Raw genomic sequence first — 15,510 nt, 5'->3', positions numbered from 1 at the left:
TTGGGTCAGATTAATAAAAGCCTTATTTTCCAGTTAAGCATAAGGAAAAGGAGGTAATAAAAGAATACAAATATGCTCATGCTCTGTAACAGAAAAGAATAGGTGAATTTGCATTTTATGTTTCCTGGACACATACACTTCTCATTTAATTAAAAGAATTTGGGAAGATGAGTCTAAGTTCATATGACCCCTATGAAGAACACTGAGAACCTCGTAGAAAATAATACTTCTTTGCAGTGCCAAAAAGCACACCTGGATCAAATATTAAGTGAAATGAGTTACTCCAAAAGCCAAAAGCAGGACAGCTGAAAGGTAGGGCTGGTTTAGTTATACAAAAATGAACTGGGTATGGACATTGGGGAGGGTATGTGCTATGGTGAGTGCTGTGAAATGTGTAAGCCTGATGATTCACAGACCTCTGGGGCAAATGTTAATAAGTTAAACAGTTAATAAGTTAACTTATGTTAATAAGAAAAAAAAGAAAAGAAAAAAAAATGAACTGGGGAGCAGGGACCTCAGGAATTTACTCACCACTATATCCTCAGGGAATGTGTCTCTGCTGAAGGAGCCATCGTCAAACACGACCTCATAGAAGGTCTGCGATGTCACAGCAATCACCCTGCAACTATAATAGCGGGTGTTCCGATGCTTTGTGATGACCGTCTGCCCCACAGAGATACCCTTCTCGCCAGCCTTGGACTTCTAAAAGAAGGGGCACAGAAAAAGGAGAGAAAAGAAACAGGAGAAAGATAAAAGGTAGGGACAGAAAATAGAATATATATTTATTTAGGAAAAAAAATTCACGTGCTCATGATCTATATTTTTAATTTTTAAACTTTTTATTGGGGAATAATTTCAAACCTAAAGGTTACAAGTATATGAGTAGTACACAAAGATACCTACATACTATTGACCCTTTACCCAGATTCATCTGTTATCTATCAATATTTTTAACATTTTGCCATTTCTTTTTTGCATATTCTGTCTCTATTTTATATACATGTATATTTATATATTAAAAATTGTGTGTATATACATATATATATATATATAGTCCACCCAGGACAATTTAAGAATAAGCTACATATATCATGGGCTTTTACTCCTAAATACGTCAGTTGTGTATTTTCTAAAAATAAGGATTTCCCTTTACATAACCACAGTATAGTTACTAACTTCATTAAATCTAACATGGATACAATACTTTAATCAACAATGTATGTTCTAATTTTGTCAACTGAGCCAATAATGATCTTCATGGTTTCTCCAACTGCCCCACCCTACCCCTGCTCTCAAGTGCAAGGTCCTGATCAAGTCAGGTACTGCACCTTGCTTCTGCTTCTCTTTAGCCCCTTCTAATCTGGAACATTTCCACAGCCATTCTTTGTCTTTGTGATCATGAGTGCTACTTCTGAAGAATACAATACTCCCTCTCCCTCCTTTTTTAATGGAGCATTTGCCTGATGTTTCCTCATGATTAGATTCAAGTTCTACATTCCTGGCCAGAACACTACAAAGATAATGTCATATTCTTCTCAGGATATCACTTCTGGAGGCACATGTCTGTCTCTCTGCTCTCAATGGTGATCTTAATTTTGATCCTAAACAAACTGTAGTCCAATCTCTCCACATTACAATCACTGTTTTTTCCCTTACAACTAAGAAGCAATATGTGGGAGAAACTTTAATACCATGCAAATATCCCGTTCCTATATACATCTGCTTAGGTTTAGTATCCATTGATGAGCTGTGCCTGATCCAATCTTTACTGTGATGGTGGCGATACGCTGCGTTCTGCTGCTCTGGCACTCCCTCCACATATACTAGCTGGCACTTGGCATCAAGCAGGAGTCTCCTACTCTCCCCACGTCCTGCTCTTATGTGGAAGAGGAGAAGACAAGGTAGAAGCCTGTAGAAATGGACTGGGGTCAGACTATGGGGGTGGGGTGGGGAAGGGAGAAGGGCAGTTCCTTTGCCATCCTAAGGAGTCAGGACATTATCCTATGGGCCCAAGGAAGGCACTGAGAGGTTTAAATATAGAAGAAAAGTGATCCAGGTTTATATGGCTATAGGTGAAGAAGGTGAGTGGGGAGATTATTATACTGGGTCAGGCGGGAGATGAAACCTTGGAGTAAGAAACTAAGGACAAATGCTCATGATTTGGATGGAGGGGCAACTCCCTCCCAACAAGCATGTTCCTACAGTCTCCTAGTTGTAGAGTGAGCTCTGACATCTAGTTTCTCACATGCCTAACAAAACAAAATCATTCCCCAGTGACTGCTGGGTTGGTTGGGGAATAATTAGGTGTATAACATCTAATAGTTATAGTCAGTTAGGTGTATAAACATCTCGATAAAAGACAACAGTAAGTAAGTGCACTATGTCTGAAGTAGAAATCATTTGTTTTGTTTGTAAGTTTTCTTTTTGTTTTAAGTTTTCTGTTTGTTTGTTTTAGTAATTTCTACCCCCAACATGGGGCTTGAACTCATGACCCCAAGATCAAGAGTGGTATACTCTTCCAACTAAGCCATCCAGGTACCCATGAAGTAGAAATCATTAATAGTTAGGCCACAGTATGTTATATGTGCTGAAATAATTACCTAGTTTCCTATTTCATTTCTTCACCCAACCCCTTCAAATATATCTAACCTTTCAAAGTAAGAAAATAACTCAAATGTAATAATGAAATATGAATAAAAGCACAGTCTATAGTGATATAACTCCAAAATTGAGCCCATGACTGTTCCTTAAGACTGTACCATTTACAGCTAACCGTAGGAGGCAAAATTTACAACCCGTGTGACCATACATAGTGGCCCTAAGTGGCAATGGCAGCACTTTCTGCAGATGTTGTTCCTCTCTGTGAAACTGACTTAAAAACACTCATGCTCAGGACTGCAAGTACTGTATTTCACTATGGTATTAGTTTCTTTGTGCATATTTTATTAAAATTGGAATTAACCCTGTAAGGAAACAATGGTTTGGATTTGAATTCTAAGCTCTGCTACTTACTAGCTGCGTGATCTTGTGATCTTGAACCTTTATCAGCCTCAGTTTGTTCATCTGTAGAAGGGATAATACTTACATTAAAGGTTTGCTATAAAAACAGGATAAAGTACATCAACTACCTAGACTCATGGGCAACTGGTTCTTAGCAACTGTTAACTGGTTTCATTTTTGTAAGTGGAGAACAAACCTAGGACTCTAGCCCCAGGTTAATAAGCCACTCTTTTCTGCTGTCCCTCAGTAATTGGCATGTATGACTGCAGCACCCTGATTTCACATAACAAGGCTGAATCCAGCCCCAAACCATCTTGCTTGCTCTTTACTTCATCTACTTCTGATTCTAAGTCTTGTCAAACGTGGCCACAAAGCTATGGTCCTTAGGAAAGAAGGCATAAGGAGGCCTCCTCCCCTACCCCCAAGGCTCCCAAAGCCTGTGTTTGCAACTCCCGTAAAGCCCTGCCCAAATTACAGTTTCATTGACTATTCCTCCTACAGCAGGGTAAAATCCATGCATCAGCACCAGGCCTACATGCCTTTTTTTTTTTTCCTACAGTACCCACGACAGAATGTATAACACTACTGCTGCTGGATGAACAACAAATGAACGAATGAAAGAAAGAATAAATAATTTTTTTAAATGAATGAACAAACTGTAAGAATGGGCACAGATATATTTTCAAAATGGGAGAGGACTGATTCTAATTCATGGCCCAGAAAAGAGAAAGGAAAACAAGGGGAGTCGTAGGAAGATGTTACTCTTTCTTGGGGTGGATAGGCATGTATGTGGGTGGGTGGGGGAATAAAGAAGGTTTATGGTGAAATTCACAGGGTCTGGAAAGTGGAAGTGGTCAGTCAGGGAAAGAGAAACCCGATACTGATTGATAGAGAAAAGGCTGACTCTAGATAATAACCACCTTTTTCTTACATAGGACCTGAAATTTATGCAAACTAGCTGGCTAGGAAGATGGTCAACACACAAATTAAATGCCTTCATCTAAATAAAAATTTCCATGAGTTTCAGGCATGACATTTCATGGGGAGTACTAAGGAAAACAGATTTTTTTCCATAATGCTATTTTGATAGGATTTCTGATTTATTTTTGCAGGGAAAATTTATTGACAAGCATACCCATAACTGATTATACATTCTCAAAAATATTTCCTGTCAGAAAAGCCCAAGAATCTATTGACGTTAACATTGTCATTTCTGATCAAAGACGACAGACGTTATGCAAGAGGTTCCATCAGATTATAAAAATGACTATGGTATTTTGAAGATTAGTACACAGGCTAAGGCTGTGGAAGTTAAATTTCCTTTAACATGCACTAAGCAGAAATGAAGAGTGGTTTAAGGGAGAAAAAAAGCACAACTTCTTTTAAAGAAAGATAGAGGCACTTTGAAATGCTGCGGATGGGGGAAAAATGTTAAGTAGGAAAATGTTACAGACATTTCACAAAAGCATCAGAGTTTTGGGGGCACAATTACATATGTAGAGTTACCAACACACATCCATATACCTGAGTTAATTAAATTCTCCCAATAACGCTGTGACATAGTTGTTATTTTCATTAAATAGATGAAGAAGCTGAGGTACACAGTCAAGGACTTTTCTAAGATCTTAGAGATGTTGAGAAGCTAACATGGGGCTCAGAGGCAGGCACTCTTCTATCTTGAGTGTCCTGGTATCATCAACCATCAGAATAAACATTGACAAAAATCAGAGGAGAAATAAAACCTACCAGGAAGTGGACCTAATGGAATTCACACACTTGCCTAAAGAAGTCACATTTTCTTTTCCTTTCTTTTCTGATTTACTGAGTACCTCCTTTGTTCTACATACACATTGAGAAATTTCTCAGGTAAGAAATAATTTAATCTCCTCGGTATACTCAATTCAACTAGCAACTAGGATTTGGAGTCTATCTGGATATGAAAAATGTAGAATATTTAATTGCACATATAGTCCATTTTTCCATATGTACATGTAACACACATATACACACTGTGGTAAATTGCAAAAATACCCATAATCTTTACTCCTTCTTGTTTTTGCATCTGCTACAATGAGACCTTGAAGCTCCTTCTATCAAGAGCTGGACTCTATTTCCTCACCCCTCAAATCTGGGTTCGTCTTGTAACCTGGCCTACCTAGGCCAAAAGAATACAACAGAAATATGCCAATCCAATGCCTTTGCTCAAGAAGCCTTGCACCCTTCTGCTGTCATTTGAACAAACTCAATTATCCTACTGACAGATGAGGGATCACATGGACCAGAAGTCACATCTGGGGCCCTAGACATGAACTCAGATAGAAAATGGTAAGCAGTTCTACAGCTGAACATAGATGAATGAGGCAGTCTGCCTGGAAGGAAAGAACCACCCAGCTGAGCCCAACCTAAATGTATGACCTACAGAAGCACCAGCTACAGTATTCTCATTGTTCTAAGCCACTACAGTTTATTTGCTCTTTCTTGTACTTCTCTGTACTTTCTATTATGTGTTTATTTAATTATTATTGAAAACACTAAATATAATAAAATATAAGAGTCCTTGCAAGTTTCTAAATTCTTTAAATAACAGATCTACTTAACTGATGTGCTCAAAAAAAGCTGAAGCCAAATTATTTAATAAGAAAAGACAATGCTCTCATTTATCTTTCACTTAAGATAAAAGAAGGACCTAAAATGTACACTTTGTAAAGTGGAAGGACTCATAAATTTAGTTTAAAAATTTCATCTGAGTTAACTTCTATTTCTTATATTTAGGCCAAATGTGATATAACAAAAAGGCATCTTTATTTTGTTCTTAATAATCATTACTGATTCCTAAGACATATTGTTTCAGTAAAATGAACACAGTTTGTTCTCAGGTTTGGGGTTCTATTTTTAACAACCAAGAATAGCAACAAAATAAAAACAAAAACAAAACCCCTCAACAAATCTTTCTGGAACCTGTCCTTCCTATCATACTAAGTTGCCTATAAGGGGCAGCACAAATAACAGGATCCAACTGTTTACATGAAGAAGAGTTTTCTCCCCACTATGTTGCTTTCAGGTGTGGGCTTAGAAAGGAAACAGGCCCTTCTTACATAGCTCTCTAACTTTCCTAAGACTCTACTGATGTTGAAATAAATGGCCACACTTGGAGAAAAAAAAAAAAAGACTGCTAACTATCAATGATCACAACCCGACTAAGGAGAAACAGATGTTCCTAATACCTGGATTGGCTCACCAAAGGCACACCAACATCCAATAGGCTAACTACAAAAAATTTAAAGAAAGAAAAAAATGAAAGAAAGAATAGGGAAAGAAAGGGACAGAACAGGATGAAAGAAATCACCACTACCTGACAAGTATACTATGGCCATAAATTCCAAGCCAAAGAGCCAAGAATCAGCTAGCAAGTGATGCAAAGAGGAAACACAATGTAAGGATGGACATAGAAAAAAGTGGCACTTAAACAAGCAATTACTGAGTGCTCCTTACAAGTAAGACACCTTGCTAGGTGCTGATTAAATAAAAGAATGAGAAAGTCCCTTCTCTCAAAAGCTGGTAGGAAAGAAAGACATAGTTGACCAAAATGCAAAGTATTAAGAATGCCCAGTTGAAGGCAGGAAGGGACCCTTCACAGACTTCACTACAGGGAACTTCTGAACCAGGTTGGAGGTAGACAGGAAGCATTCATATACACACGTCAGGAAGGCAGTCTCAGAGTCCAGTGATTAATGCCATGAACTCCTACCATTGGCTACCTTGTGAGCCTGTGGGCACCTACTCAGAATGGTGGTTTTAAATGCATAAAACAAAACAAAAAGATTACAGAAGAAACTAATTGAAATAATACTGAAAAAACAAATTTGTGGTGCAATATCTTTGTTTCTTTAATAATGTATTAAATACTAATATCTAGTGGCAGGTCTAATAACTATTACCATCCTACTTTCAAAGTTGTGAAGAACATAGCAATATTTTGAAATCTGTTACAATGGTAATGTGATTTCTACTGTGGACAGAATTTCAGAAACTGCTAATGCCACCACTGCCTCAAAAGTGACAGACTTGTTAAATTCTAGCTAGAGTTGGCGGAATACAATTATATATCTTTTCTCATCCTCTAACAGATAAATTTTCCTTGATACTAAAGTATAAAAAAGATTTTATCACCTGGAATATTTAAAGGCACTAACAACCTTATAAAAAATTACAACAATATTATTTATAGAATGGTGCTTGTATATATTGAAGATAAAAGGACACAGTGAAATGAAACTCAAAGGAGGCATCCCTGTGAAATGTGAAATTATGGAGGCATTATGGCTAATTCTGGCGTGACCTAAAGTGACACAAGAACCTAACTTAAGTACTGAGGTTGGAACGTGTACTGCATTCTCCAATATCATTTCTCCCCATTGGGTTTTTGAGAGCGGAGAGCAGTTAGTTCACATAAGACCTCTAAAGCAAAGGCTCAGGGAGGAGTCCTGTGTGGCAGAAGGAAGGAAGATTCCTATGCTTTGCCAATATGGATCTTCTCTGATCAGACCCAGCAAAGTCTCAGCTGCACATACACCTTGAAGAAGGGTCACCCACCATCTGACGAGATGAGTCATGGTCAGAAATGTCATCTTGGGAAAATCCATGACTGTGTTCTCCATCTATATAATAATGTTAAAAATAGTGTAAATCTGAATATAATCGTGTATGCAGAGCCAGCAAAGCTGGAGAAGTAACTTCTCCAATGAATAGGCCAAAAAGGACATTCCCATTTCTCTCCAGGAACTCCTTTACCTTCTCAACTTAATTATTTCTCCCTAATTCCTATGATTTAATAACCCATGAGATATTATTATTTTATTTTTTAAGAAACCATTTTATAAAAATCCCTAGAGGGATCTGAGTAAATAAATTAATACACACTATTCTTCTTTTACCAAACTCATGCAGTAGAAGTCACTCATATAAATTTACCATGTATAATGAAAGCTTTCTTTGTAAAATTACAGGCACTAGGTAAAAATCTTCTACCCAGAAAAACCTAAATCCCTCAGGCTTCATGAAGAAATAATTGCTCTAATGGCAAAAATGCACATGCAGACTCATAAAAATGTCACAAGTATTTAATTTTCTACATGTGTGTTTGTTCACGTGTACTTTTATTTCTTGTGGGTTTTTAAGTACAAACATATAATATAGTGGGAAATGGTAGTAAGCAGTTTTCCAGAAGATTTAAGTTTTTATTCACTCTAATGTCTATAGAAGATACTGAGAAAAAACTAATTCTTTTACATTTGAGTCATTAGCTCACATCAGAGGTCTTGTTTGGTAGGTAAGTGAAGAGGACTGGGACAGAAGAAACATCTCTAGATGCTCACTCTGTTAATGTAGGAAACTCTCAACAGGTCGGCATCACCTCCTTTCTATTCTGAATAGTAAACAACTTACTTCAAAAACAGCAGAGAGGAAAGTTCACATCAGTTAGACTGGTGGAGTTGGAAGAGTATGGAAGTCTCCCACTGCCATGATGGAACTTGACACGAGCAACTCCTAAGTCACGTCCAAACTCATTAATTGCTAGTGAACATGGGAGTCCCTGGAAGTCTGCCCCAAGAAGCTCTACCTTGGGCTTTTACATTTCAGGGGCTCTTCAGGCTTCTTGGGTAGCAATAATGGAATGTGGAGAGAACTACAGGTACAACAAAATCTCAATCATTCACAGCAGGCTCTGTAGTTGTAGAAATTAACAAGCTGATTCTAAAATTTACATGAAAATGGAAAGAAACTAAAATACTCAAAGTCATCCTGGGGAGAAAAAACCAAATGTTGGAGGAATTATAACTTGGAGCGAAGGAGAAGGAAAAGTAATGGCTCAACTATAAGGTAATACAACTTAAAAATTACCTCAGAGGGGGCATTTTCAATAGAGAGAAACAAGCAAGCATCTCTAAATGGTATTCTTCCCAAAAGGACTTTTGATTCTCAACTACAGTTGGAGAATGGGTTAAAAATAGCTAAAAATAGATGCCCAAAAAAAATGTTCTTATCAAGGAAATCCAAAGTAAATCAGACTAATTAAATGGTTTTAAAGTTTTTCTGTGCCACCAAGAAGGAAACCCAGGTTAATAATGACACCATATAAACTAACCCAAGCCATAGTCTCCAGTTGGAAAAGTGACTACCAAAACAGCAGTCTAAATGAAATGTCACATATGCTCTGACCCTGATGACCTGATGAACCTCTCTGAAGTGCAATTTTATCATCTATATAATGTGTACAATCATAATACCAGGGAGGTTGTGACTGTGAGGACCAAATGAGATAATGTAGTTATGTATGAAAAGGCACAGTAAACTACAGAAGGCACTGTACAAATATTAGGTGTTACATTAAATTTTATTCACCTTATCTACTTTGATACACTGCTCCCAACAAAGGAGGGTTGTCCCCATGAATAGAAGAGAACATTATGGTGGGATAGGCAGTTGTGGTTCTATAAAGATACAGTAGTTATATGAGCATGAGTGAGGGGTAGGAAGAAAGGAGGAGAGAAAAGAAGAGAAAGAAAGAAGGGGGGTGGAGGAGGGAAGAGAGAGAAAGACACAGCAAGTGAGAGAGTGAGAGATTGATCTAAAGTGAAGCTTCCTAGCCTTCTTTTGAAATTGTAGGAGAAATAGCCATAGGGACTGTTGAAGAAAAGCTGTTGTGATGTTGCCCATCACAACAGCAGAAGTGCAGAATCTGCCTAGCTACCTCACCAATGTTAACCAAAGAGGACAAACCCACAAAATCTTCCCATTATTAATCAAGAAAATATCCATCTACCTCTCTATCTAATGTTAATTAAATGCATCTATGTGCCTAACACCATGCTTGAAAGAGAAATGTGTGGGGTTCATGTGGAGGCAGGAAGGGACAGCAAAAAAACTGAGAGGTTCCATAGCAGGAAGCTTTCCTTTCCAGTTTCATAACTGTAGCCCCCATGTTCTCTTAAATATCACCTAAAGTTAATCTCTGTGGTCCCCACAGCCTTGGCAAAAGCTACTTCTCAGTATCTGGTAAGGTCACCAGTCTATTCCAAACACATGACAGAGATATATAATAACAGATATGAAGGTACAATTAGAAAATATTGAATATAAGGGTTTGGAAATTTTGTATTTTCTTCTAATTCCTGAGAAATATATGAGGAAAGGAGGGACAAACTTAAAAGATAAAAGATAAAAGCCTTATCTAGTACTCAAGGAGGGACAAACAAAATGGAAAGTAACTGATTGTAACTGATTACGATGTCTAATGCCCACAAAAAAAGAGCATTTCATTCCTTTGCCTCCTGCCCCATTCAAAGGCTTCTGAACGTCAGATCAACTCAGTAACAGCTCAGAGAAAAATTAAAATAATGCTTCATTTAAAAATGTAGAAAGACTAATTTCTTACATTTCTTCAGATACTGCCCTCTAAAATTTCACAGACCCACTACACATGGTGGGGGATAAATAGAGAGAATCCATGATATCTCACAAAGAAAACAAGCCAATTTCAGATAAAGAGTGGTCAAGGAGGGGGCGTGCCTCAGTGGCACAGTGAGTTGAGCATCTCACGCTTAGTTTCAGGTCAGGTTGTGATCTCAGGGTTGGGATCAAGCCCCACTTTGGGCTCTGTGCTCGGTGCAGAGTCTGCATGGGACTCTCTCTCTCTTTCTCTCCCCACTTGCTTGCTCGCACATGCTCTCTCCCTCTCTCAACTAATAAAGCAAATCTTAAAAAAAAAAAAAAAAAAGGAAATAAAAGAAAGGGTCAAGAAACCACCTAATTTTGCCTAGAAAGAAAAGAAGTGCTGATTTGCAGCTGTGAAATCATCAGACCCCAAGATGGCTACCAACATCCTGTGGAAAAGGACAAAGAAGTTGGATAACCCCAGGCTGACTGGCTTCCTGCCAAGAGACCTCACAAGGGCTTTTTAGTTAATCCAGAGTTTTATACATCATGTTTGTTCAAAGTGGATATGTAATGTTGACCTAGAGAGTAGATTTTTAGATAGAAATGTTGGAACTCTTTTAATTGCCATTTCTACTGTTCATAGTAAATAGTCTTAAAAAGATACACTTTCATTACATTTTGTCAGTATCTATGGATTTCATTACAACTTTGGCATCTAATTGCTGTTTTCTACATGAAGGAATTGAGAAACGCTGTCTCTTATGCTTTACAAGATGAGGGAATGTCAAATAACCCTTTCCTGTTGTCTGTCTGTTGACACATACCATTTGTATTTCTCCACCACATCTGTGGTGTTTCACTCTAATGCCAATGTTAAAATATGGGATTAGTGTCACTACTTAATTTTCTTAACAAGCTATCAGACAATAATGCATGCTTCAATTATTTTCTTTTTAAAAAACAACTATAATTTGTTGAAAAGCTTAACATTTTCTGGGTACTGAGATATATCAATTCTGTGAAAATGTGAGCAAGCATTTTACATGGAAACACACCTTACCTATACCAAAAAATGAAACCAGGTAAGTGGTTCTTGGAAAGACTTGATTTCCTCAGTATGTGTAGTCCCTGAAGTTGGCAAGTATCAACTGTGCCAGGTAAAGATTCCTCATGCAGTACAAGCGTGATGGGAATAACAGAGCCAAGGAGGAAGCCAACAATGACAAGTTTCTCCTGGGGATTCTGCTGAGTCTGCTTTTGTGATAAAAACCAAACACCTGCACCAAGATGCATCTCTTTCTTGATTTTTTAAAATAAAATCAGTATTCATTTGTAGTTTTACAAGGCCAGAATAAAAAGTTCAGCAATACATTCTTTTCTGTGAAGCCACATATTATCACACATTTTGAGAGAGATGAATATAACCAAGGCTGTCAGATAAGAGATCTCCTACTAATCAAGACTCTATAGAGGGTAACTATTAACACTCACCTTAAAAACACGTAAGGCCTCAGCCCCCCACATGGCTTTCAAATTATTTCAGGGGCTCCTCGGGCTCTCAGGAGTAAGTATTGCCTATTTGCAAAATAAATAAGGTGTCCCACAAAATATATGTTCTAACATTTTTTTCAGTGTATTTGGATATTTCCAGGAAATACATTTGAGATAATGTTCCTTTATTCAACCAGATTAAAGGATCAGAAATAGAAGTCTGGAGAAAGGCTACTCTAGGGGAGGAGATATTTTTCTGAACCCCCTGGGACCTGACTCTGCTTTCTACTCCTGGATGATGTGGTTTGCTGACCCTATATCTGATTCAAGAGCTGATTGCTTGCAAGAATTTCCTTAAATGGAAGGGCCCAGACTCTTAAAAGTAACTTTTTTTCTAGAATGGACATGTAAATCCTTAATACAGAGCAACTGCATGATCACAAAATATGACTATTATTCAGACCCAACAGCAGCCAACTCCATGCAGACACTGCCACAATTCTGTAGCCCCTCATAGGGAACAATGTATAAGAGAAGCACCGCTGGCATTCAGCCTCCGCTCTGCCTGCATGGTCTCCCCATTCTGATCAGTTTCTGTATCCCTGCTGATTAAAACTTGAATAGGCAATGGAGGCATCTGTTCTCTCTTCCCACAGATTAAAAATCCCTTGAAGCACTTCAATTAGTAACAGAAATGTATCTAAAATGCCTGCAGATGATGCCTGAACTGCGGCTGGTGCAAAGACCCTTCCCAAGTGGCCAGACTTGGAAAAAGATCTGGAAAAGGGGGAAGGACAGATGAGTAAGCTGAAGACGGCTCAATCTGAGGCACAAGAGCCTCTGGCCCAGAGTCTGTGAGGTCCTGTGGGAAGCTTCTGGGGATAGTATCAGTGGAACCTTTCCTCTATGCCCCATAGCCAGGGCCAGTGACTAAATAGCAGGGCTGTCCTACCTTCTGCTGTGGGTCCACTCAACCCCTTTTTCTCCTGACAAAAAGCATGGCAGAGAGAAGCTCTACACTCACTGATCCCCACCCTTCCTGTGGAAATGGCTACAGAAGTAGGAGGAGGAAGCTAAATGTGGCGTATTGAATAGAGGACAGAAAAGTATGAAATAGGACATACTTTGTTTTCTTTATAAAATTAAGAAAAATGATGTCTTCACTGGTTTTACCTGATAAAGTGAACAAGAGGACAATTCCTTCCAAAAGTAAATATTCTAAAATGTCTGTTCTAAATATTTCTACTCCCAGGCAAACCTGGTGTTAACTTTCTCATCTGGGATACATGGATTGAGATCTCAACTAAACATTTCTATTGATGAAAGGGTAAGGGGTTTCTTTTATTTACCATATGTTTGATTGAGGAAGACTGATCAGACTCAGGCCTGAATCACTGTAGTGTTGTTGTTTTTTTTTTTAATCCTTGTTAAGAATTTTTTACTCCAGATCTTTTCTTGGATTAGAATTCTGTTTTTCAATCTCAGTGCAAAGTCGGCAGGGCATGTGGAAAATAACTTATGTAGAATAAAAAACCATATACAAACACCAGATAATTGTCCATAAGTCTGAGAAGAGTATGTCGGTCATAGCAAATGTAACTGAACAGAGAGGGAGTTAGCAATATCTAAACTCTAATAAGAAAAACAACATCCACCAAAACAATTCTACTGCCAAAAAAACACAAAGACACCTAGATCTGGGAGATGGGAAGAGACCATTCAGATCATTGTTAGATGAGTGTTAGCTAAATTCTGGTTCTCTTCTTTAAGATTGGGAGAGAAACTAAAAGTGGATAGAGTCGAGCTACAGAACTGAGCTCCAGACTAAAGGAGGGAAAATAAAAAGGAAAAAGAAAGGATGGATTCAATCCATTGCTGAGTTTGATATGTCAACCCTGTTGTAGCCAAGGCAAACTCACTGGCATTAGAAGGCCACACTTAGAGCAGACAAAACTCATAGCTGTAACTTCCTCTGTGAATTCTACCTGACTGCCTTTAATAGAGTTAGCAGCTTCCTTCTTTGAGTTCTCAGAACATCTTTCTCTTTATTTAGCCTATCTTATTATGGTCATAGAGCATAGTAGCTAAGAGCCTGGGCACTGAATCAGGTTGTCTGGTTTTGATCATTCTTCCCTTTACTATCTATGTAATATATAAAGTTATAATTTAAGTACCCCTTGCCTCAGTTTCCTCAACTGTAAAAAGGGGTTAACAATAGTACCTACTACAAATGGTACCTTGAAGATTAAATGACGTAATACATGTAAAGCCTTTAGAACACAACTCATGTTGAATAAATGTGTATCATTATTTTTTCAAAAAAGTACATTTGTGTACAAAAGGTGTGTGAATGAGGGTATGTCATGGGGAATGTTTAATATTAGGCTAAGTTAAAAAAAAATTGTGTTTTTATTTCCAGGACACTCCATGGATCCCTATATATTGAATTGAACAGTTTCAAAGCAATCTAACTGAAGTTCTCCATAACTAACCTTTGTACCTAGATTATTTTTTATGAGCGGCTAGATATATGCTAGGATAAGAAAAGAGAGGCAGGCAGTATGCATAGCCAATCTATTATCAAATAGTTTATCTCCAATACCAAAAGTCTTTAAAAAGTGGTCTTATTTTCCTTGGGTTCCATTCATTTAAATATCTTGGAATGGGGTCATAGTTTATGAGGTTTCTACCCTAATCCCATCCTTTCTTCAGAAAAGTTTAAAACATTTTCAAGTTTGGGGAACTATCCTGAAATGATAATGAAAGGAAGCTGAGAGTCAGAAGGTCTCCCTCCAGAGAGTAACAGGCCCATGAGAAATTAAAAGAATTTTAGACAAAACATCAAAATTTTATATTTTTCTAATATCCTAAAAATGATGGTATCAATGGTATTATAATATTTAGTTCCCTATATTTTCATTGCTTTACTGTTCCTTAAAGGAAGATAAAGATTGTTTTTGTTTCTTTTTAGAAGAGAGGTGTTTAGGTGATGATTGAAAGTGGGATATTCTAGACCTATAAACATTGAAACCAATCCCATGACACTTGATCCGGTGGTTCAAACAAAAAAAGAAAACAAAGATCCCTAAAATTTTTATCAGCAACATAATATATATAGGTATGACAACCTATGCTGAGACATAAAAAGACCAGATAATGGTAACAGGAGGAAGTGTATTAATAAGCCCTTAATATATAAATTAGAACAATATATAAATAAACTTATTAAAGGCAGAAAAAAATTGGATATATCAACATAAACTCTTGATCATTTGAAAAATAATTATTTTCCTGCTCTGTCACTAATGTGGCCCCGCGGCCAAAGCAGCTGGTGTTCACATGAAACAAAAACAAAAAAACACCCTTCATTCCAAATTTGGTTTCTAATAGAGAGCAACTTTAAAAAAGAACCTGGGCTCCTTGATGGGTTGCTGATTCCATGTTCGAAACAAGGAAATCAAGATGATTTTGCCATTTCTTACTGAAATAAACAACAAAAGTTTCAAAGATGTCTGCTAGTGGTTTTAAATTAGAAAAATAAAGTCACCTTGAAGAAGCTCCAAATGGTCAAAGTGTGACAGA

At 37.5% G+C, this 15,510-nt stretch overlaps 1 protein-coding gene across 3 annotated transcripts in view; it reads right to left on the bottom strand.

Annotated features, from left to right (window-relative positions):
• Positions 1-15,510, bottom strand: part of KDM4C (lysine demethylase 4C) — a 447,232-nt gene that overhangs the window by 39,760 nt on the left and 391,962 nt on the right. For 2 of the 3 annotated variants that reach the window (XM_080819441.1, XM_080819440.1), the window contains exons 19-20: positions 3,013-3,063; positions 532-702 (exon numbers count right to left, since the gene is read on the bottom strand). In XM_080819441.1, coding sequence (XP_080675567.1) covers positions 532-702; positions 3,013-3,063 — 222 coding nt within the window. The remainder of the gene's footprint in view (positions 1-531; positions 703-3,012; positions 3,064-15,510) is intronic. The other variant, XM_080819442.1, reaches the window with a different exon arrangement.

This window comes from Martes martes (genome assembly GCF_963455335.1).
Source record: "Martes martes genome assembly, chromosome: 12".
In the NCBI taxonomy this organism is placed as follows: Eukaryota; Metazoa; Chordata; class Mammalia; order Carnivora; family Mustelidae; genus Martes; species Martes martes.
The sequence above is the reverse complement of the archived record's forward strand: the minus strand, read 5'-3'. Positions and strand labels throughout refer to the sequence as shown.